At 43.5% G+C, this 24,268-nt stretch overlaps 1 protein-coding gene across 1 annotated transcript in view; it reads left to right on the top strand.

The window, feature by feature from the left end:
* ELP1 (elongator complex protein 1) overlaps nt 1-24,268 on the top strand; it is a 1,128,708-nt gene that overhangs the window by 65,838 nt on the left and 1,038,602 nt on the right. Inside the window, 1 exon segment of the mRNA XM_030194341.1 lies at nt 19,128-19,213. Within this exon segment, the coding sequence (XP_030050201.1) occupies nt 19,128-19,213 (86 nt within the window).

Here is a 24,268-nt window from a genome sequence, read left to right as displayed (position 1 = left end):
CATTTTTAAACAGTGGGCAGGAAAGGGGGTGTGTGACCCTGGGACAAATGACTCAAGCGGGAGAGGATACCTTTATGACATTCACGCAGGCCAAAGCCGCATGGCAGATTCCTAACATGCACATGATACATTATATGCAAGCACAGCACTACTGGCAGCAGGTGAGATCAAAATATGGGGGCATCCGGGACATATGGTACTTTGGATAAGTTGGTAATGCAAATGCCACCTGGGAGCAATAGGTTATCCACATGGTACACGTTAGTGAGTAGGATACTGTCAGAAAAGGGCACAGCTAGTGTTATTAATCGATGGAATGGGGAATTGGGAACGACATACACACAGACACAGTTCCACAGGCTCTTTGTAGCATTGTTTGTGATGGTCAAATTGGCAGAGTGGCAAGAGATGCAATTTAAAATACTACATAGGACATATATTACCCGGGAAAAGGGGAAGATAATGAAATTGTGGGACTCAAATCAGTGTCTCAAGTGCCAGGCAGGCGTAGGCACGCTCTTGCACATGTTTCTGGAATGTCCCCGGTTGACTCTGTGGAATGAAGTGTTTGGCGTGCTTAATGGGGTATTAAACGTAACGGTGGAGTGGTCATATCAGGCCTTGCTCCTGGGGGACCAATCCGCTCTGATGGAGCAAGGACTATCTCAACCGCAGAGGCGATTCTTATATTTGGCCGTGCTGGCAGTAAAAAACATCATTCTGGCATTCTGGACCAGTGAGGGAGGATGGGGGTGGGTAGGAGGTATGCATGGGGGACATCAAAGCATATCATTGATATTCTAACAGGATGGGTGTGGATAGGTGAGGGGTGGGGTGATCAACAGAGACATACAGCTTTATGGTTTATAATGGGCTAGGAACCCCAGGTCCTTGTCCCCATGCATACCTCCGACCCACCCCCATCCTCCCACCCTGTCAGACTGTCATAGTAATGCTTGAATGTTTTCACTTATATACACTGTCAGCTAGCACATTTGCTTATTTCTGATCTGACGAAGAAGGGCAACCTTCGAAAGCTAATCAAGAAATGTATTAAGTTATGTCCAATAAAAAAGGTATCATCTTATTTTCTTTTCCATGTTTTATTTTGTTTGATTTCTATTGATAACCTTAAGAGTGGACTAACGCGGCTACCACACTCCTCTACTTAAGTAGGGGGAATAAAAGAATAATGCAATGCGAGCATACGACGAAGAAACAATACTACTCCAAGGAGCAGAGTTACTAAAGCTGTGTTACCCTGTATTGCTATTCATTGCAATGTTCTGCACACAATGATTGTATTTGTATGACTTGTATTGCTGTTAATAAAGATAAAAAAAAAAAAAAAGCATCCCAGCATACCTCCAAGCGCAGCACATCAGCAGCCAAATGACCCCAATCATTCTCCCCTTTACGATTGAGATTCTAACCCCCTCAATCATCCCTCACAGTAACATGCATTGACTCCCCTCCCTCCCCTTCCAACTCTTAGAACTAACTTGTGTACAAACAGACCAACTTTCCAACTGGGAGGCAATTAGCCTCTTCCCTACTCAAACATATAAACTGCAAACATAACTGTAAGCAAAACAGTGCATACTGTATTTGGAGCAATTGACATCGCTTTGTGCTACAATTTATCCTCAAAGCTTTAGTCAGTTCGACAGCGCCCTGGCCACGTATCCCGCAAGGCCTGTTTGGTTCCTTCTTGCCACTGTTGCCAGTTTACCTGGGGCTAGTTCACAAGCCGCATCTGACCCTCACCTCTGTTCTGGAGCCCTGCAAGATCCACTGTGCGATTCTCCGATCCTGTTTTTAGCTCCGCTCCGTGGGACAGATGGTCCATTCACAGTACTCCCCAGGCCATTAGTGGCGATGTCTGACACCCTGTGATTTCTGCTCTTTTTTTTTTATTTTTAAGGACTGACTGCTCATTGTTCACTGCTCAGTTTATGCATCCTTGTCTGATGAACAACCCCTTAGCTACCCAGCCAGAGCAGCCGTTAGGGCCTTCACCTTGCTCACTGTGTATCGCCTTGTTGCATCTCCACTGCCCATTCTGGAACCTTCGCTAGCTTCTCCATAAAAGCTTGTAATTCCTCTACCTTTGTTAAGGTAAAAGTGCGGTTGTTGTGGGTAATCTGAACTCTAGCTGGATATTGAAATGCAAATTTAATTCCTTGCTCGAATAACTTCGTGCAAAACGGCGCCATCAACTTCCTCTGCTCCATGACTCTGAAAGAAAAGTCTTGAAACAATAAGATCCTTTGTCCTTTGTATTCCAGATTGCGTTGTTTCTTATAGTGCTCGAGGATTTTAGCTTTATCTGCATAATTCAGGTATCCGGCGATGACTATTGGTCTCTCTCTACCATCTCTCCGCGCCCCTATGCGATGAATCCTCTCCACCTGGCCTGACTCTAGTACAAGGCCCAGGTGCCTGGGAATCCATTTTTCAGTTCTGTTTCATGGACAGATTCAGGTATACCAACAAGTCGCACGTTATTGCGTCTCCCCCTATTTTCTTGATCTTCAACGCGATCGATCAGCGTGCGTACTTGGGTCTCCAGGTCACCAATGCGCCCCTCTGCTGCTGCCATTTGGTCTTCTTGAGAAGAGATTTGATCTTCCGCCTGCTGTATTCTGACTGCCTGGCTTGCAATACACTCTTTATGTTTAAATCATTTTTATTAATTGTAACTGACAATTAAACAGTTCTTTGTCGAAAAAAGATACATACAAAAATTGTCATCCAACAGGTTCAATCAACATATCAAGTTACAGTATGGCATTTGTATTTTCTCCCCCTCCCACCCTCTGGGTACCCTTGGTACTCCCTATATCTTGTCACACCCCAAAATTACAAGTATAACGAGAGCAACAGCTAACAATCATCTGGCTAGAATCCTCCAGAATAAACTCTTATTTCACTGCAACTTGTGTGAGTTACTTAAACTATATTAACCTTAAGGTGTATTCCCCCCTACCAACCTACCCTACCCATCCCTACCCTTCCCCCCCCCCCCCTTGCTCCATTGTGAGGTCAACTGTATATGTTGTTCGGGTCTCTCAGTGGTCGGTATCAAATGTAATGGTGTGTCTCATTACATACTGCATGCCTAAAAAAAAAAAAAAGTTTTTATACTGTCAGAGTGATGTGGTCTGGACCGGAGGCCCCTCTTATCAATAGGTATTATACCACCTACTCCGCCATCAACAGGCTCTCTGCTTAGTGACCGGACCCACGGGGCACCAGGAAAGAATCAAAAATTCAATAATAGACTTCGTGCCCTGGATGGAAGAGTGATCCAAAGCACCTCCCATTGTGCCCTAAACCTAAGGCCCGCGGGGCTTTCCAAATCAGTCACTCCACACCGGTCTATTCTCATTTGTTGCACTAGCTGTGCGCGCCATGTCTGTAAAGGGGGTGTTTCTTTTGCCCTCCAAAATTGCAGAATTGTAGTTATTCCAAAATACATAGCCACCTTAACAAATGCCCTAAAGCCCTCTGGGGGTTCTGCAGTGAACTTAAAGTGATTAAATAAGATTAGGGGTTCACAAACAAGGGTACAATTCCATAATTGGTCTATTCCCTTCACAACCTGCCTCCAGAACTGCTCCACATAGGGACAACTCCAGAACATATGCCCTAGAGAGGCTGCACTTTGGTTACATTTAGGGCAGGTTCCTTCGGCAGTAAACCCCGCCCTTTGTGCTCAGTGAGGAGATATGTGTGTTCTCAGCAGCCATCTATATAGCCTCTCTCTCTGTGGTATGGAAAGCCGCTGCTTGTAAATAAATTTCAAATATGATCTACACTCTTCTTCTGTGAGTGTACAGCCCAAATCCCTTGACCACTCCCGCGCGAGCTGCCGGAAATCTTATTCTGCTGCCGTGTCCTTAAGTTGTTAGTGGTGGAATCTCAGTGGTATTGGAAGCTGTGCTCCCAGAGTAAACTCTTCTGAAAGAACCTCCACCACTTCCTCTGTAAGGTTTGTCCACTCTAGGGAAGCAACATAATGGGTCAGCTGGCGATATGCAAATTGATATGTTGGGGGAATTCCTTACCGAGCCTGAAGTTCTAGGTATGGGAGAATTCGTCCCTGTTCTGTGACTATATGTGCCAGGTATACTATCCCCTTTTGTGCCCATCTGCTAAATAAGCTAACCTCTTGGCCTGATGGAAATGCTGGATTGTTGCATATTGATAGTGCGGGAGGAGAAGTGATAACGTCTACACACCCACCTCCAAGTTTCCCTGAGAGATTTCAAAAGAGGGTGTCTCTGAAATGCTGCAGTAGGCAGGGGAGTCCCGGAATGGAGCAAGGGGCTAAAATGTATATCTGGGAACACCGAGGTCTCCACCGGTGTAATAGAGAAATCAGATGTCCCCCGATACCAGTCATTTATATGTCTCATGGAACTTGCAATTGCCAAAAATTTGATATTTAGAAGTCCCATGGTTCCCCCTCCCTTGGGGCTATCATCTGATGATAAGGTATTCTAGGTTTCTTCCCCTGCCAGAGATACGTTTGTATCAGGCGCTGCAACAGCTTTTCATCTTTGCGTTTCAAAAACAGTGGTAATTGTTGAAAGACATATAACCACCTAGGGGCAACCACCATATTAAATAGTGCTATTCTACCCCAGATTGTAAGTGGCAATTCCTTCCACATGGACAATTTGTTTCTAGTCATCTCTATCAATGGGGCTATGTTGTCTCTGTACATGGAGGACCCGTCACTAGAAATGTACACCCCTAAGTATTTCATTTTTGTTGTCTCCCATCTAAGTGGAGCCTCCCCCCGCCAGCATAATTTGGTATCACTATCCATGGGCATCGCGCAAGATTTGGAAAGGTTAAGGCCGAACCCTGACAGCCGCCCGTACTCCTTGATCAGTGCCAGAGCAACCTTAAAGGACTCCTGCGGGTTGGTCAGAACCAGGAGGACGTCGTCAGCATAGGCCAGAGCTCGGACCTCCTGCTCTCCCAACCGTACTCCCTTGATTCTTGGATCTGAGTTTAGAAGCCGTAATATAGTGGTTCCAGTGTTAAATTGAACAGGAGTGGGGATAAGGGGCAGCCCTGACGCATTCCCCTGCCTATCTGAAACCTTGTTGAGAGCCCTCCGTTTGCTGTAACATATGCTTCCATACCAGTATATAGAGCCCCAATTGCTTGCCTCACTCCGGCAGGGATTCCTATCCAGTCCAGCATATAAAACAAGAAATTCCACCCGACCCTGTCAAAAGCCTTGGTGGCATCGAGGCTCACCAAAATCCCAGGGATCTCCTCATGCCAGCACTGCGCCATTGCCAGTAAGACTCTCCGAATATGTAATACAGAGTGTCTTCTGGGGATAAATCCCACCTGTGCGGGCTCAATCACACTAGAGAGACATGTGTTGAGTCGTGTGGCCAAGATCTTTGCTAAAAGTTTAATATCGACATTAATTAGCGAGATAGGCCTATAGGATTCTGACTCCTCACCGCTTTTTCCCGGCTTCAGCAGTAGTGATATGCAGGCAGTATTTTCATGCAATGGAAATTTCCCTTGTATTACTGCCTGGTGGTATTCAAATAACGGGCATAGCAATTGGGGCTGTAACAGTTTATAAAATTCTCCCGATCCACCCCTGGTGCCGAGAAAGATTTTAGCCCTTTTATTGCCTCTGACAGTTCCTTAAGCTGGATAGGGGCCTCTAAACGTTCTATCTCTAACTCTCCTAGTTTTGGCATTTGTGCCCTGTTGAGGAAGTCGCTCATGTGTGCTTCCCCGGCAGGCAGGTCGGCACTGTACAGCTGAGCAAAATGGTCCTGCAGTATTTGAAGGATCCTATCTGGGTCATTGGTGAGGCCTCCCGTCTTTTCTTTCAGGGCCGATATAGCTCTACCTCCTCCCCGTTTCCGAACTATCCGAGCCAGCATGCCCCCTGCTCTGTTTCCAAATCGATGGAACCTATATTTTTGAAAGATCCTATTCTTTAACGTTCTTTCATGCAACAAGGAGTTGACAGCAGCCTGCACAGACAAAAAGGCCTCCCTGGTAGCTGCGGTTTGCCGCTCCGTGTAACAGCGTCTAGCCTTCTGCAACTGCCTATTCAGACGCAAAAGGCTAGCTGCATTCTTTTTCCGTTTATTTGCTACGTACGCTATCAGGTCCCCTCGGAGTACCGCCTTACCAGTGCACCAAAGCAATTGGGGGTTCGATTTATGTTCTTTGTTAAACAATTCATATTCTTCCCACTTTTTCACCAAGAATTTTTGAAAAGATTTATCCTTTACTAAGTGGCCAGGGAACCTCCACCGCCTGGCTGGCTGGAAGCTACCTGGGGCCTCCAACTCCAACCAGACAGGACTATGGTCGGATATCAAAATTTCTTCGATTTTGGTGTCTCGGACACAATGAAACAAGGCTGCTGAAACGAATATATAGTCTAATCGTCCCCATGTCTCGTGTGCCTTGGACCAATGTGTGTAATCTCTTAAGTCAGGGTGCAGATTCCGCCATGCATCTACCACAGAGAGGGAATTGGCAAATTCTCTTAGCATCTGTGACCCCCTTCGACCCTCCATCCCTCTGCCTCCCTCCTCTGAATAATCAATCTTGGGGTCTATCAATGCATTCATATCCCCTGTTATGATCAAGTGTTTACCTTCATAAGGGAGCAGTCGCCTTAACAGTCCGGGGAAGAAGGAGTTGTCAGGAGGGGTGGGAGCGTAGACATTTAGCAGATATAATTCCCTCCCTTGTAACCACAATTTAACCAGGAGGAATCGCCCCTTGGGGTCCTGGAGAACTGTTTCTACCGTGCAGGCCAGTCGCCGGTGAATGCAGACTGCCACTCCCCCCCCACCGCCTGTCAGGGGATGCATAAATCACCTGGCCTACCCAGCCCTGTTTGAGCTTTTCATGCTCTGCAGCTGTCAACTTCATTTCCTGTAGACACGCTATATCCGCATTGAGGTGTTTTAAATGTGCCAGGATCTTTTTCCTTTTAATGGGAGACGTAATTCCTCCCACATTCCAAGTGACTAATTTACAGTGTGCTATCGCGTGGGCATACTAGCTCCATGAAAGTAATCTCGGAAAACTCAGCCCCTGGATCCCAGCCCTTCCCCAGTAGCTGTACATATTGCCCCTTCCTCGTCACTCCCGCAATCATAAGCATACAGTACCAATGTGTTTCCTTCTTTTGCGTGACCTGTTTAGGAGACCCATTCCATATAGATCTGGAGCCATCCCCCCCTGGACATTGATTCTCTTCAGATCTCCGTCTTCCCCACCCATTACCCATCCTATTGCCTGAACCCCCTCCCTTTTCGCCCTAACCATAACTTCTCTCCTTCCAGATGACATGGCACCGCTACGAGGGTCCCCCTCCCTCCCCCTCCCTTCAGCCCCCCCCTGCCTTAACGGGAGTCCCCCCCCCCCCCCAGTCGATCAATTCAGGTCTAGTATGATACTTTGGTATACGAGCTCCCTCCACAACCGCTAGTACTACTGGAACATAGAACATGATAACACTTTATCAACATTTGCACAAACAAGGAATTATATAACCTTAGTAGTTCACACCATCGCCACTTTCTCGTGAGGTTGGAGATGGTGCGAAAACCTTTAGCAAGAGTCTTCCGGACTTATAATCAAGGCGGCGCATCGTCTGGCGCCTGCAGTTCAGCATCTATAAACTGCTGGGCCTCCTGGACCGAGTGGAAGGAACGCCATCTATTTTCGTGTTGGATCTTCAAAACAGCCGGATAAAGCAGCATAAATCTTGCTTTTCTGTTTACCAGTGTTGTACAGAGCGGGTGAAACCGGCGTCTTTGTTCTTGCACTCCTGCCGAATAATCTTGAAAGATTTTTATCTGGGCCCCGTCATATCTCAAAGTGTCCCTTTTCAATTGAAAGCCCCTCATAATTTCTTCTTTATGCAGGTAGTTGTGCACTTTAATTATCACCAGTCTAGGTCTTTGTTGCCCTTGTTGCCAAAGGCCCAGCCTATGGGCCCTTTCTATGCACAGTTCTCCATAGCTGTCTGACAGTGCCAACTCTTTTTTAAGCCATTGTTCCAGCAGGTGCCCCAGTGATTTCTCGGGGATTGCTTCTGGCAGGCCGACAATCCGCAGGTTGCATCTCCGTGCTCTGTTCTCCATGTCTTCAATCTTGTCTTGCTGTGCCTTGAGTTGATCCATCATCTGGGTGACATCTTGGACATTCTGCGCCTGGTATCTTCCAAGACTGAGATTCTACTTTCTGCCTCTCCTAGTCTCTTCACTGTGTCTGCCATAGTAGCTTCCAGGCTGCTCATTTCTACCATCTGGGCCCTTGGAGGTAGTGGGTTTTTTTTTCCCTTTATCGTATTTAGTGCCGCTTCGAGTTGTACCAGCAGACTTTGGTCTCAGATATTGCTCCATACGGCACGTGTTTCACCCTGTTGCTGGGCTGAGCGTGCCGACCTTGTGGTGCGAGCACCCTCGTCTGGGGGTGGTGAGTGTGCAGAATATCCCATTGCCAGTGAAAGTTACTGCGTCACTTCATATAGTGGTCTGGCTACTGCTAGCTGGGTATCAGTCTCCTAATTGTACTTAATGTTGGCAAGTCTGTGCAGTAATATTGGTAATAGCATAGATCCTCCCCCCTGGCAACTGTTATCTTAGCTGTAAAGTTCAATAGAGCTGCAGTGGTAGACTCTCTTGAGTTACAGGAGCCACCAGTGCAGCACCTGTTTTCTTCTCTATTGCGGGCTTAAGTTCACCTCTCCCCCGATAATGGGGATTGTTGCAGGACAGTCTGACTTCTTTAGCGTTCCTTCAGTGCTCTTTTGTCGGGGCGGGGGAGGGGAAGAAGGGCGGTGTTGTCAGATGTGCAGCTCCCATTGTTATCGCCCCTTCAAGCTCTCATAAACCCAGCTCCGAAGGACATCCGCCGCCCGCCGCTCACCCACGTTGCTGGCTCCCATCTGCCCGTTCCGTTGCTCCTCCGGCCGCCATCTTGAGGATCGCGGCACATGCGGTCTGAATGACCTCAATTGCGGCGCTGCGGGGCGCGTCGGTAGAACCCCGAAGGTATCTTTTTGCCCTAGGGAGCTTCGGGCAACGCCAGGTTGTTGCGGGGGGGGGGGGGGGGGTCTAGTGGGTGGTGGGATAGAAGTCCCTCGCGCGGTGTAGCGGAGCTCTCTAGACGGCGACCATCTTCTCGCCCTGCTCCACCGGAAGTCTGCAATACACTCTTTAATTTTTTCCATACGTGTATGCAGTTTAGCTAACTTATTTATTTATTTGTAGCAGAGTTATCCCACATTTTCCCACCTATTTGCAGGCTCAATGTGGCTTACAATTGTTCCGTAATGGTGATCACCAATTTCAGAAAAGAGAAATACATAGTTAAGGTGGAGGAGACAAAGTAGGTTAGGTGTTCAAGTAAGGGAGTTCATTTTCATAATAAGAAATAAGAGGTAATGGGTAAAAAACTTTAGGCGTGATAAATTGTCTAAAAGAATAGAATATAAACTTCAAAATCATGATAAAATTAGTATGGACAATTAGTTTAGACCCATCTCTCTTTTAAATTATGAGGTTGAATTACAGGCAAAAATGATGGGGAATAGAATGGCTCGGGTTCTCTCTAGATTACTCCATGAAGCACAGGTGGGATTCATGAAAGGTCGCTTAGTTACGAAAAATATCTATAGGATCCTAGCATCTTTAGAATTCTCGCAGTTCAAAGCCTCCTCGTCAATTCATATTATTATTATTTATTGCATTTGTATCCCACATTCCCCCACCTATTTGCAAGCTCAATGTGTCTTACATAGATTTGATAATATTGTCATAACAGGATATCGGATAAAGTTAGTAATGTGTAGTGCTTAAGGAAGGGGTGAGGGAAGAGGGAAGAGAGTTGTTAGTTATCAGCTTTGACGCCGAAAAGGCCTTTGATCGAGTACGCTGGGACTTCATGTTTACTTCCTTAGGGGCGAATGGCTTCTCGGAGCGCTTTCTATCAGTCCTTAGGGCGCTTTACTCAGAGCCTATGGGAAAGGGAAATGGGACTTGATATACCGCCTTTCTGAGGTTTTTGCAAATACATTCAAAGCGGTTTACATATATTCAGGTACTTATTTTGTACTTATTATCCAACAGTTGTGACATATTTTTCAAGGATACTTGTACCATATCTTCATGTTGCGGAGTGAGGCTCTGGCCATACCCCAGCGGGGTTGGTGAGGCGAGCGATGATAAGCAAAAACATCTTACAGCAAAAACTAGGTAACACATGATCCCCTTTTTGTTTGCAATAACCCTCCCACCTCGCAACCTCATTTCCCATTCAAGTTTGTCAAGTATTCAGGATCACCCCCCTCCCTACCTTAACCCTTACCTTATCAAACAACTGAGATGACTGGCATCTGGATTCTTATGACCCCAGGCCATCTTGGAAAGGATAACATCCAGTATTCCAAATCCACCCTCCCCTACCCAAGCTATTTTATGTAGAGAGAACCTAACTTTCTTCCCTGCCATAGATAATGAGAAATTCATTTGTTTTTTCATCTCTTAAGAGATAAAAAGGAGCATTTGAAAGGTGTATAATCATCTAGGTTCCAAGATCATAATTTGGAGTTGAAAAATGAAATCCAAAATAGGCCAAATTCACCAATAACTAAGGTACCAACAGTAATCATCTGCAAAGGCCAATGTTTTGATCATGGTATTATGTATAGTAACACCTTGTATCTGTGTTCTACTTCTTACTCATATGAAGGAATGGTTCTAAATATAATAAAAACAAAGGTAAGAGAGGGCACCCCTGTTGTATACCAGAAGAGGTGCTGTGAGAAGATTTCTAGAGGGAGAGATCTTCACTGGTAATTTGCTAGGAAATCGTTTTTAAACATGGGGAAAAGTAAACGTAGAATTAAATAGGTAACCTCAGGTACTTTAAGTTACTCTTCTCACTTAGCAAAAGAGTTTAAGGAGTAGTTTTTCTTAGCATATAAAATAAAGTCTTTTACAGTTCCATAGGCTAGCGTTTAAGGGAGCTATTTTACGGTTACTATAGTATTGGTATAAAGCACAGCTAATAGACACAGGAATCCTCAGTTTAGATTTTAATTCTCTCCTGCCTACCCCTGGCCTGATCTCTGATTGATTTATAAGACCTTGAACCAATTGGGAGGCTGCAAATTTAATTAGGGTATATCTATCAGCCATTAAATACAGACTACTTAGATCCATAGAGGGGGGGAACTTACTAATAACATTAAAATAATAATAGGGACATACTACTACTACTACTATTTAACATTTCTATAGCGCTACAAGGCATACGCAGCTCTGTACACCATACACAAAAAAGACAGTCCCTGTTCAAAAAGCTTACAATCTAGATAAGAGTAGAGAAGGCCCATCTCCAGTCTGGCAACCAGAGCATCACCGTGGAGAGGCAGGAACTGATCTTGTGGCCAGGACTTGCCCTCCAGCGGATGCAGTATCCTCTCACACTGAGGATGTATCTCCAGGGGCTTCTGTCCAGGAGGGGAAGGGTTAGGATTAGGATGGCCGTTGTAGTTGGAAATTCGATCATTAGGCATGTAGATAGCTGGGTGACTGGTGGATGTGAGGATTTGGTCACTTTCCTGTCTGGTGCGAAGGTGGCAGACCTCCTTGCATCACGTAGATAAGATTTTAGATAGTGCTGGAGAGGAGCCTGCTGTCTGTGGGTACCAATGATAAAGGAAAATGATAGAGCAACTTTTAAACTAGAAACTGGAAGAAGGCCAACAGTCGCTCAAAAGCACATGGGTACAGAACAAAAGGATATCGCCAAAACAAGGAAGATGGGGTATCTCGATAGCAAGATTGCAATAGAGACCATTATAGACCAGTCATCTTTAAATAAAGAGCAGACAGATTTTCAAGGTAGCAAATTATTATTGTCAACTGTTTGCAAGTGCAAAGTGATGCATGTGGGAAAGAGGAACCCAAACTATAGTTATGTGACTCAAGGTTCCATATTACGAGTGGTGTCATCATTGATAAATTGAAACCCTCTGCTCAATGTGCAGCGGTGTCTAAGAAAGCAAACAGAATGTTAGGAACTATTAGGAAAAGAATAGTAAACAAAAATGAGAATGTTTGTTTTATAATGCCTTTGTATTGATACATGATGTGACCACACCTCAAATACTGTGTGCAGTTCTGGTTACGCATCTCAGATATAGCAAAATTTAAAAAAGGTACAGAGAAAGGCAACGAAAATGATAAAGGGGATGGGATGACTTCCCTATCAGGAAAGGCTAAAGCATATGTGGCTCTTCAGCTTGGAGAAGACGGCTGAGCGGAGATTCGACTGAGGTCTATAAAATACTCAATGGAGTGGAATGGGTAGACGTGAATCGCTTGTTTTACTCTTTCCAAAAATACTAGGACTAGAGGGCACACAATGAAACTACTTAGTAGTACATTTTAAATCAAACCAGAGAAAATATTTCTTCACTGAATGTGTGATTAAACTCTGGAATTCATTGCCAGAGAATGTGGTAAAAGCGGTTAGCTTAGCAGGATTTTAAAAAAGATTTGGATCATTTCCTAAAAGAAAAATCCATAAGCTATTATTAAGATGGACTTCACTGCTTGCTTTTAGGATAAGCAGCATAAAGTTTGTTACTGTTCTCTTACCAGGTCTTTGTGACCTAGATTGGCTACCATTAGAAATGGGAAACTGGGCTTGATAGATCTTTGGTCTGCCCCAGTATGGCAAGCTTATGTCCTATGTGCCATAGTATATGGTAAATGATTCTGCTTTGATACTGTTCACCAATAGGCAGTCTCTTGGATGACTGTATAATGCTTGATCTTAAGGCTTTATTGACACTAGTGTTTGCATTAGTGATAAATCATGTAGACTATTATAATTCATTGTATAATGGAGTTGCAAAAGTAATCTTACACCGTATGCAGTTAATTTTGGCACACAGCAATTAAAATTAAAATTTCTGGTTTGGGTTCATGTTTCACCACTATTATGAGCATCAGTGGCTGCCTGTTAGCTGTCAAAGTACAATTTTTTTATATAAATCATTTTTATTAATGAGGAGAAACCGTACAACATAGGCTGTACAGATATAAATATTACATGTCACAGATCATAACTCAGCCCTACTCCCACCTCCCATCCAAAGACTATACCCATACAGACTGTGCCAGTGTATTAACCATTCAGTATTCGACTCTGGGCTAGAGGCATAAGAGTGGCCCAAAAGGGCGACCAAAGCTGGAGATAATGTTCATCCTTTGCAGATGAAAGGTCCTGAATGTCTCTATGCTCCAGTGTGCTTGGCATGATCATTGAAGCCCTCCAGTGCTGTAAGGAGGGAGGGTCCAGCGAGAGCCACGTGTTAGAATAGTCTTTTTACCCAAAAGTGATGCACGCTTTAGGAAGGCCTTCATACCGGACGGCGCCGGCCCTTGCAATTGAAATACTTCAAATAAAAGAAATGGGATGGGCTTCCAAAATGTTTGCCAAAATTGTGATACATGGGTCCAAAAACATAAGACAGATGGGCACAACCAAAACATTTGACCTAGGTGTGCTCCAATTCCTGCGCATTTGGGGCAATCATTGTTGGGACGCAGTGTAGCTCGAAATGCCCTATGAGGGGAAATGTAAAGGCGCATAACCAACATAAATTGTAATTCTCAGAACACTGCACACACTGTGAATTTATATACACTCAACAAGCAAGTCAGGTACCCTGCAAATAAAGGGCCAAATCTTGTGACCATTTCTGTGCCAATCTGTCATAGTCAAATGCTCCCACAGATGGCCATGATAGTATTTAAGTGGAATTGATAATTGTGCATTCAAACCAAGTGTTTCCACCAAGACCTCCCATACATCAGCAGATAGAGAAACCCTAGGGAGAGTGACCACATAATGTTGGAGTTGTATATAGGCAAATTGGTCAACAGAATGAAGCCAATGGTCAGCCTGCTTGTCAGCAAACAGCTTAAGTGTTCCGTCCTCTGCCAGGACATGAAAGAGATACAAATGTCCTCTCCTTTTTCACCGAGAAAAGGATTGTGAAGAATTTCTCACAGAAAAGTCCATATTACCCGATATAGGCAGGAGTGGGGGGGGGGGGGGGGGGATGATGAAGGGTTAATTTGGAAAACTTTGCACATCCAGTGCCATTCCCGATGATGTGGTGACAAGAAGGGAGGGAACCAAGTGGGATGGTGTTCTAAAATTGGCCGACATGATGCGTGAAGCCAAAAGCTAAAGTGTTGTGGCAGCAGGAGCTTGATTCTGTGGTACATTTTCTTTCTTGTACCATTTTGGTATGCAATCGGTGATGTCTCATGCAACTAGCTACCAAAAACAATTGAATATTTAATACCCCCAAGCCCCCCTGGATGTGAGGCAGGTATGTTTGAGACTTAGTAAGCCAGGAGCAATACCCCCTCCACAAAAAAATGGGTGACCAGACGATGTAAAACTTTATCTTCATGTTGGAACAAAAATAATGGATCTGTAGCTTGTACGTCCACTTGGGCACTATAATCATGTTATATAAAGCCACAAGTCCCATTAGGGAGATAGGCAGGGTCTGCCACATCTTAAGTGTTGACCTATTGGAAGTCTAAAGAGGGGTCAAGTTAGCGGTACGTAAGTGTGTCAAGTCTGAGGGGATATAAATATCCAAGTACTTTAAGTTGGCCATCTGCCCATTGAAATGGAAACTCCCTGACCCAGTGGTCCCGAATTGATGACTGAATCGAGAGGGCCTCTGATTTATGTAGATTAAGATGGAAGCTGGAATAGAACCCAGATGATCTCTAAGACATGAGGCAAGGAATGTTGAGGCCTGGTAAGTGTGAGTAATATGTCACGCATGCACCTTCACTGACAATTTGGAAGTACAATGCCTGATATCACGGGGTCGCGCGGATGATTGACCATAATAGGGGTTCCAAATATAAGAGAAACAGGGAAGAAAGGGGGCAACCCTGTCTCGTGCCCTTGGCATCAGGAAACGAGGGGGATTGCAAGCTGTTTACCAAAATGGTGGACGTGGAGGAGGCATATAACACTAATATTGTATTCAAAAACCATCTAGTGATTCCTACATATCGCAACACATAGACTATACATGGTCGAATTCTTTTTTGGCGTCTAAACTTACTAAGAGCAACAGATCCCAGGTGGCCTGACTCTGCTACTGCAAGCAGTGCCTTCTGAACATTTAGGACCGAATGGTGGCTCTTAAAGCCCACCTGGTGGTCTCCCACCAGGTGGGGGATGAGGGGAGCCAAGTGATCTGCCACTATGCGGCCCAAAATTTTTACATTGATTATTTAGAAGGGAGATAGGATGAAAGTACTCCAGACGATCAGGCGTCCTGCCTGGACTAGGGTTATGAGAGCCTCGTTAGCCCAACGGGGAAGAGAACTTCGAGTAACTACCGCCTCTTGGGGAGACAAAAGTTTGTAATATTCCAGGGGAAACCTATCAGCCCCAGGTCCCACAGATGGCCATGATAGTATTTAAGTGGAATTGATAATTGTGCATTCAAACCAAGTGTTTCCACCAAGACATTTAATGACAAGTTGAAACCTCTCACGCGCGTAACGGTGCATTTCAACTTTGATTACATTTCAGCCATAAGCACCGGGAGACCCGAGTCCTTATGGTAGTCACTCAAAGATGAACCTGTTGGTTCTGGATCCGCTGTGTACATGAGCAAAGAATAATAATTAAAAAAAAAAAGTCTGGGGGGCAAGAACCATCGGGTGCAACTAACGAAGGAACAAATTTTGGATGTGACCAGGCTTTCACTATTCGCGCAAACAGCTTGCCAGCCTTGTTCCCTTAACGATAAAAGGAAAACAGATGTGAGAAAAGTGGTTTCCGTGTGCGTTAGTGGATAACTGAATTCAGGGTGGCCAACGTAGTCATCATGGCCTTGTGATTGGCCATTGAAGAACACTTTATATGTGCTTGTTTGGCTGCTGCTCCAAATGTATAATGCCCTAATTAAGCCTCTTGGCACGAGCATACATGTAACCAATACTATCCCTATGAAGAACTGCTTTCGAGGTCTCCCAAAACAAAAGAGGGGTGCAGAAGGGAGGACTATTCATCTCAGAGTAATAAGTTCACTTCTATATTAAGAAATCCCGAAAGTCAGGGTCTGTGGCCAGATATGATGGAAGTTTCCAGAAACCTGAAGCTCCCTGCCGCTGACCAACTCCAAATCTATCCATAGCACGGTGTGATCAGAGACCTCCATTAGTCCCAGCACAGCCTGTGCAATCCTAGAAAAAAGAGATGTGGAGAGCAAGATATAGTCTATCCGAGACCATGAATAATGTACTTGCGTTTGTACATGCAGAAAGTGGGATTTAATAACCGCCATGGGTCCACGAGATCCAATGTCCTACAAAGATAAGGCAGACCCTTGCTCCTCCCAAGTGCACTACAGCAGGGGCGTAGTGGGTGAGCCTGGGCCCACCCACTTTCAACCCAGTACCACCCAGCAGTGGCGACAAAACAATAAAACAGCCACCTGCCAGTTTTTAGCAGACCACAAGACACTCCCTCCTGACCTGCTCCCTCTTCCACAGCTGTCGGGGTCTCAGTCTGGATTCAAGGGCCTGAGTTGACCTAAAGTTTAGGTCTTCCTGTTGAGTATTAAGGTTCACTTCCCTAATTTGCATAATTGATTTTGACAGGTGCCACTCCCACATCTGAGTTGTCAGCCAATCAGAATCGAAGGTCCACCCGATCCACACCCTCCCACCCTGCTCCATCACCAGAAGTGATATCATAGCCTCCCTCAAAACCCAACATTTTTGTGGTTTTACTGGAAGTGGTGACATATCTCCACCTAGGCCACACCCCTTTTTCAAGATGGCAGCAACTGTGGGTCGCCCAAATTTAAGATGGGAGCATCCTGATAGATGTAAAGTGGCTTCAAGGGGATCAGCAAAGAGCAGCTGCAGTGAAAGCAAAACAATAGATCCTGAGTGCCCCCACAGCGAGTCTATTGGAATATAGAACATGCCTGGGCATGTCTTGCCAATCTCACCCCTGCCAAACTTTAAGTATAAATAGCAGCGTCTTGTCGGTGATCTAAACACACACAACCCAACTACTTTCCATCTATCAGGGTCAGAAAATAGCATAAGCTAAACAGGGTCTGCAAGAGTCAAACAACCCCTGTTGTTAAAGAGGACATTGCAGAAAGAGGAAGCTATAAGAGGGACTAGGGAGTGGTTGAGCCAGAGAAACATAGTAAAGGGAGGTTGTCTGAAAGGGACAGAGTGAAGGAATGGGGGGGGGGGGGGGGGGAGAAGGAGGTGTGTGGGGGAATTGGCATGCTCTGTAAATAAATGCATTTTAGGGTTTTATCTGAGAGAGGGGACAGTGTAATTTGCTGATAGCATAAATCACAGGCTGGAGTTGATCTGTGTCTGAAGGGATCTCTGGTATGCCTGTAGGGAGGCAGGTTTGAGCGAAACCTAAAGACTCCGAGAAATTGCCAAGTCCAAAAACAGCAACCAGAGGTGGTGAGGGTTTGGAAGGGGTTGCCCAGTTTAAAACTACACTTGCCATCCCACAGATTGACAAAGTTCTACATTGAAAACCATTCTAACCAGTCACACACAGGTTGCTTTTTCTCTTGATAGGGCTGTATTCTCTTCTTCACACACTCACAAAAGTTTCTATAGAGAAAGCATAACTTAAAAAGCATTGCACATTGTTCTAGGCTGCCAGCTTTTTTTTCACAAGATGTGAATTGTGGCTTTGCACGTGTGCCAACAACTTGGTGTGATATGCTGGTTGTGTAAAAGCAGAAAGGGGGAGTGGGGTGTTTTTTTTGGGGGGGGAGGAGGGAGGCTGCTGGCTAGATCTGTTTGCTAGTTTTTTTTTCTTTTTTTTTCATTAGGAAGATGTGGAAGGAGAGGGGATCCTTCAGGCACGTGTGCCCTCATGATGAGGGTAGGGCTGTCTGAGCTAGCTTAAACAGTGTTGTGCCTATCTGTGTACAAAAGACATTTTGTGCTAAGGAAGCTGAGAAAACTAGTTGCTATTCTGTGTTTTTTGAACCAGAGAGAAAAAATAAATTCAGACTTTGTACAAGGAGATGTTCTTTAGGTGCTGTAAAAAGCAGGATAATGAGGCAGGCAGGCAATTGCACACTGAAAAAAAAAATCAGCACTTGCACAGTTTGTTCACACCATGCATATATGAGAGAGCAGTGTTGATCTGTTGACATTTATTTAACCTGTTTTTTGGGTTTTGTTTGTGTTTCGTTTTGGTTTTTTTTTTTTTTTTTTAACAGACTTATTTTTGCAAAAAACAAAAAAAGAAAATCTGACAGCACAGTTGTGTAAAAAAAACAAAACCAAACCACTTTGTTTTAAAGGCAGTAAGAGGTTTGCAGATGTGGCAGAATCATTGTGCCCGTGGTTTGATAAAAACAAAATAAAACAAAAAATAAGAAAACAGTTTAAGGATATGGAAAAATAAAACTAACATAACTGCATCTGCTCTCGCTTCCTGTAGTGTGTGAGCAAACTGTCCTCAGAGACTGTGGGGGTTGGCGTCTGGCAATGGATGTCACTTCCTGTTATGTGACTCATCCAAAATGGCAAGTAGTGTAAAACAGGAAGTGACCCTATGGCTGCTGCATCTTGATCAGGTGCAACCCATATTTGCCCCTGCTCATCCCCCCAACTGAGCGAGCATATTTGCCTGCTGTATTTCTAATATTCTCCTTGAGCACTTCCAAGCCATGTAGCCTTGTAGAATTTCATTATATGATTACATAATTATAGTTAAAGAGAGTAACGTGGGTTATCATTCCATTTGTATAATTGCTGGTTCTATTGTGAACGCTAAAAAAATTGCTTGGATTGCTGAAATGGCTACCTTGTAATTATGAAATAAATTTATACTGTCTAGATATATAAATGATACAAGTGTCACTTAAACATTAAATTTCTGAAGAGCATTGTGGGAAAAATTGATAGAGCAGGTAATAGTTTTGTTTTGATTTCATGCCTTTATACTATCTCTTGAGCTTGTTTCTGGTCTTTGCTGTTCCTCCTTAGGAAAGTTTGTCACGCTCGGCTGGGGTAGGAAGGAGACCCAGTTTCATGGATCAGAAGGCAAACAAGCGGCTCAGCTCAAACCAATGGTGAGGCACCAATGTTTCTTGGATTGCTAACTGACTGATCATTGCCTAGTTGGTGTAACTTGTAATCCCGTGTTTGCCTGTAAGAACATTTTATTTTCGTACTTGGGGCAGAATAAAAATCAGATAATCTGATCTTTGGGGGTTCCCACCATGGTACCAGCAATCACGTGAGAAATGTGATGTTCCAGAAACAATGTGCTTTCATCCTATCTGAGAATGCAGTTTTCTGGTTCTTGTTCAGTTCACTGGTACTTGGGAGGGATGCGTGTGTTTTGAGAGGGAAAGAGTTGTTCAAAACGTAGGAGTTTTGAATCCCTGAAAAGTAGTTTTGTGTTTCACACCTGAGAATTTTTGGTAAAACAGACATTAGTGGTTGGTAAAATATTAATTCCTCTGAGACTATTAGATATGTAGAAACTATGAGCCACTTTTGAAAAAAGGATACTGTGTTGCTTATCCTAGATACCAGCAGCGGTTACTTATTATCCCACCAGACAAGTTCAGACACTTGGGTTTGTGCTATCCTGCCAGGAGGTGGAGCTGTGGTGATGTCACTTAAGAATCCTGTTCAACTTCCTGGCCAGTATTTGTCAAGTCTCCAGCATCCAGCAGGTGGTAGGCTTCCTGTGCAGTCTCTGGTGGTTTAGTAGGATTTTATTTCTATTTTCTTAGTCAGTCTATTAAAAAAAAAAAAAAAAAAAGTAGCAAGAGCCTAAGGGTTTTTTCTGACTTGAAAAAAAAAATGTCCTTAACATCCCTTCAGACTGGTCCAAATGCGTGGTTTACCTAATGTCCCTGTTAAGTCATCCAGGTTGGTAAGGGTAACAGATCAAGATGATAGGCTTTATGTAGTTCTAGAGCAGAGGAGGGGCTAGATTTAAATTTGACAGAGCAACACTTTGGGTTAGAGGAGATGTAGATTTATTTATTTATTTATTGTATTTGTATCCCACATTTTCCCACCTCTTTGCAGGCTCAATGTGGCTTACAATATATTCATGGATAATGGAAATAGCAAGAGATATACATTTGGTTTTACAGAAGGATTTTGGGTTACATGGTCATGAAGTACAAGATAGTGGCTTTACAGAAGACATTGACAGACATTAGGAATACGAGATAGTAGTATTACAGAAGACATTATCAGACATTAGGAATATAATATATTGGTGTAAGAGAGACATTGTGAAACAATGGACGTGTTACGACGTTTGTAGGTGTATTTGGAGATATTATATATTTTATTCTTTGTGGTATATCTTTTCAAAGAGATGAGACTTTAGTAGTTTATGGAAGTTAGTCAGTTCATAGGTTGCCTTCAAATAGCTTGGTAGCGCGTTCCAGAGTTGCGTGCTCATATATGAGAAGGTGGAGGCGTGTGTTAATTTGTATTTCAGACCTTTGCAGTTGGGGAAATGAAGATTAAGGAATGTTCGAGAGGATTTTTTTAGGTCTGACATATAGGCTGGGGCATCTCCATGGATAATTTTATGAACGAGGGTGCATATTTTCAACGTGATTCGTTCTTTCAGTGGGAGCCAGTGCAGTTTCTCTCGTAGGGGCTTTGCACTTTCATATTTTGGTTTACCGAATATTAGTCTGGCCGCTGTGTTCTGGGCTGTTTGGAGTTTTTTCAGTATATGTTCTTTACAGCCGGCATAGAGTGAGTTACAATAATCCAGATGACTGAGTACCAATGATTGTACCAGATTGCGGAAGATGATCCTTGGAAAAAATGGTCTTATTCTTTTTAGTTTCCACATTGAGTGAAACATCTTTTTGGTTGTGCTTTTTGCATGATTCTCAAGTGTTAGATGCCGATCAATGGTGACTCCAAGAATCTTTAGGGTATCCGAGATTGGTAGATTTAGTTTTGGTGTGTTGACGGTGGTAAATTTGTCTTTGTTATGTTGCGAGGTGAGTACTAGGCATTGGGTTTTTTCCGCATTCAGTTTCAGCTGAAATGCATCTGCCCAAGAGTGCATAATATGTAAACTTTGGTTGATTTCATTGGAAATTTCATTTAGGTCTTGTTTGAATGGGATGAAGATCGTTACGTCGTCAGCGTATATATATGGGTTGAGGTTTTGCATCGATAGTAGTTTGGCTAAGGGTGTCATCATTAGGTTGAATATGGTCGGTGAGAGGGGGGATCCCTGTGGAACTCCGCATTCAGGTGTCCAAGAGGCTGATGTAGTCGAATTTGCTGTGACTTGATATGAGCGTGTAGTTAGGAACCCCTTGAACCAATTGAGAACTTTACCTCCGATACCGAAGTATTCGAGGATGTGTAATAAAATTCCATGATCAACCATGTCGAAGGCGCTTGACATGTCGAATTGTAGAAGTAGTATATTCTTGCCAGTTGCTATCATTTGTTTGAATTTGGTCATGAGCGTGACTAGTACGGTTTCGGTACTGTGGTTAGAGTGAAATCCTGATTGGGAGTCGTGTAGTGATGAGAACTTGTATAGGTAATCTGTGAGTTGTTTGGTCACCAACCCTTCCGTTATTTTGGTAATTAAGGGAATGGATGCAACTGGTCTATAGTTAGTTAAATCGTTAGCATTTTTCTTTGCATCTTTAGGTATGGGGGTGAGTAAAATATTTCCTTTCTCACTTGGGAAGAGTCCATTTTGTAACATAAAGTTCACGTGGTTCGTTAGATCTATTATGAATTGTTGAGGGGCTGATTTCATAAGGTTATTTGGGCATACATCTAATTTGCAATGTGATTTGGCAAATTTTTTAAGTGCTTGTGAGATGATATCTTCTGATAGTGTTTCGAATTCAGTCCAGATCCTGCCTGCAGGGTATACTCCTGGGTCTGGGTCTAGGTAGTCTAGGAATGTAGTGTATTCAATGGGGCTGACAGGTATTTTGAGTCGCAGTTGTATGATTTTCTCTTTAAAGTATTTCGCAAGGTTGTCAGCTCCTGGTGTTTCTTTGCTGTTGTTCATGACTGGTGCGGTGTCCAACAATTTATTTACAAGTTGGAAGAGTTTGTGTGTGTCTTTATAATTTGGTCCTATTTTAGTTTTGTAGTATGATCTTTTGGATTGTCTTATGCTATATTTATATTTCCTTTGGAGTTGTTTCCAAGCGGTGAGTGTGGGGTCGTCTTTCTTTTTAATCCACGCTCGTTCCAATTTCCTGTTTTGAGTTTTTTCAGTTCTTCATTGAACCATGGTAGTGAGTTCTTTCTGTGCAAGGTTCTGGTTTGGATTGGGACAATGTTGTCTAGTATTGATTTGCATCTATTATCCCATTCTGAGAGGAATTGGATTGTGTCTGCCTCAATTGTCCATCCGTCGTGGTAGATCTGTTGCCAGAATTTTATCGGATCTATTTTTCCTCTCGTGGTGTAAGTTTTTCGTGTTTGTTTGTTAGTTGTGTCTTTCATTCTCCATAGGAGGGTGATATAAGCTTTGTAATGGTCTGACCACAGTACAGGTGTCCATTTAGTATCTGTTAATATAAGGTTTGCATTGTGATCAAATTTGTGTGTGATGATATCTAGTGTGTGTCCTTTTTTGTGAGTTTGTTGCGAGTTTGGTTCTTGGAGGTCCCATAGCTGTAAGAACTCTTTGCATTCTTGGGTACTTGTTGTGGTGGTATCTTCAAGGTGTAAGTTGATGTCTCCTATTATGATGAGGTTTGAGGAAAAGTTGCAAGTGTTCGAAATAAAGTCCATGAGGTGTGTTTGGGATTCTTGCCATTTGCCTGGTGGTCTATAAAGTATAACTGCGTTAAGTTGATCCTGCAGTTTTGGGTTATTGATTCTTATTGAGGCAATTTCGAGTTGTGGCAATATGGATTCGCCTGTGTTTGTGACGGTGAATTCAGATTTGTATATTATGGCTAATCCTCCTTCTCTTTTACCTTTTCTTGTCCAGTGGGTAATTTTGTATCCCGGTGGGCATAGTTCTAAGATAATTGGATACACGACCTCAAAGACCCTATTATCTTAGAACTATGCCCACCGGGATACAAAATTACCCACTGGACAAGAAAAGGTAAAAGAGGAGGAGGATTAGCCATAATATACAAATCTGAATTCACCGTCACAAACACAGGCGAATCCATATTGCCACAACTCGAAATTGCCTCAATGTAATGAATAGGAAGTCAAGATTGTCTTCAGTAATCCAGTCTGTTATATCCTGTGTTTTGGTTATTACAGATCTGGCGTTTACGTAGCCCATTTGAATTGAATGGTAGAGTTCGGTTTGGGACGCCGTTGTATTAATTCTTATTAGTTGTCTGCTTTCTTGGTCTCTAGTTTTGTTGTGTCCTTTCTTCCCTTTCTTTTTGTTGTTTCCATGTATGTTTATCTTTCCTTTTTGTTGATGGTTATTCTTTTGTTCTGGTGAGTAGTGCGTGGGTTGTATGTAGGGTGTGTGTGTTGTGGGTAGATTAGTGTTTATGTTGTGAATAGTCCATGCGTAGTGTATTAGGGGGAGGAGGTATATTATCATGAGCAGTTTGTTGGTGTTCATATTGGCTGCTGTATCCTTCTGTGGTCCATATTTTTGGTAGAAGATTTGGCTCTTTTAAATATTCCAGGTTTTGTCCACTCTTTAATATTTCAATGGATAAGCCCAGTTCTAGTTCTGGATCCTATGATCCTCTTTTGGTTGGTATCGGAAAGTCTTTCCAAGGCGTTGCCTATCCTTCAAGTGATAAATATTTCTGTGGAAGGGAAGTTTCCATATTGTGTTAAGTAGTATATGTATAAGCTGTATCCGGCAGAGTGTCAGCAATCTGAAGGATTCAAGCTACCTAAAGTATATGCGTCTTTGACGAAGAAGACTGTCTTGATTTGAGGAGGCTGCAGCATTGAAAGATCCCCAGGACTGCAGAATGGATTCACTTTTAAAGTGAGCATTAGTAGTTTGTTAGCCTTGAAGGTGGCTGTCTGTCTGTGGAAGCTATGAAGCTGAAGCACATTTTAGGTGGTCAGAGCAATTGGTGGAAAACTTTAGGCATTTGTCAGTGGGGGTAGGATCCATAGCCTTTATAAATTCTGGTATGACCTATTTTTTGGGTGCTATC

Source organism: Microcaecilia unicolor, chromosome 2 (genome assembly GCF_901765095.1).
Source record: "Microcaecilia unicolor chromosome 2, aMicUni1.1, whole genome shotgun sequence".
NCBI lineage: Eukaryota > Metazoa > Chordata > Amphibia > Gymnophiona > Siphonopidae > Microcaecilia > Microcaecilia unicolor.
Note: the sequence above shows the minus strand (reverse complement) of the source record. Positions and strands in the feature narration are given on the sequence as shown.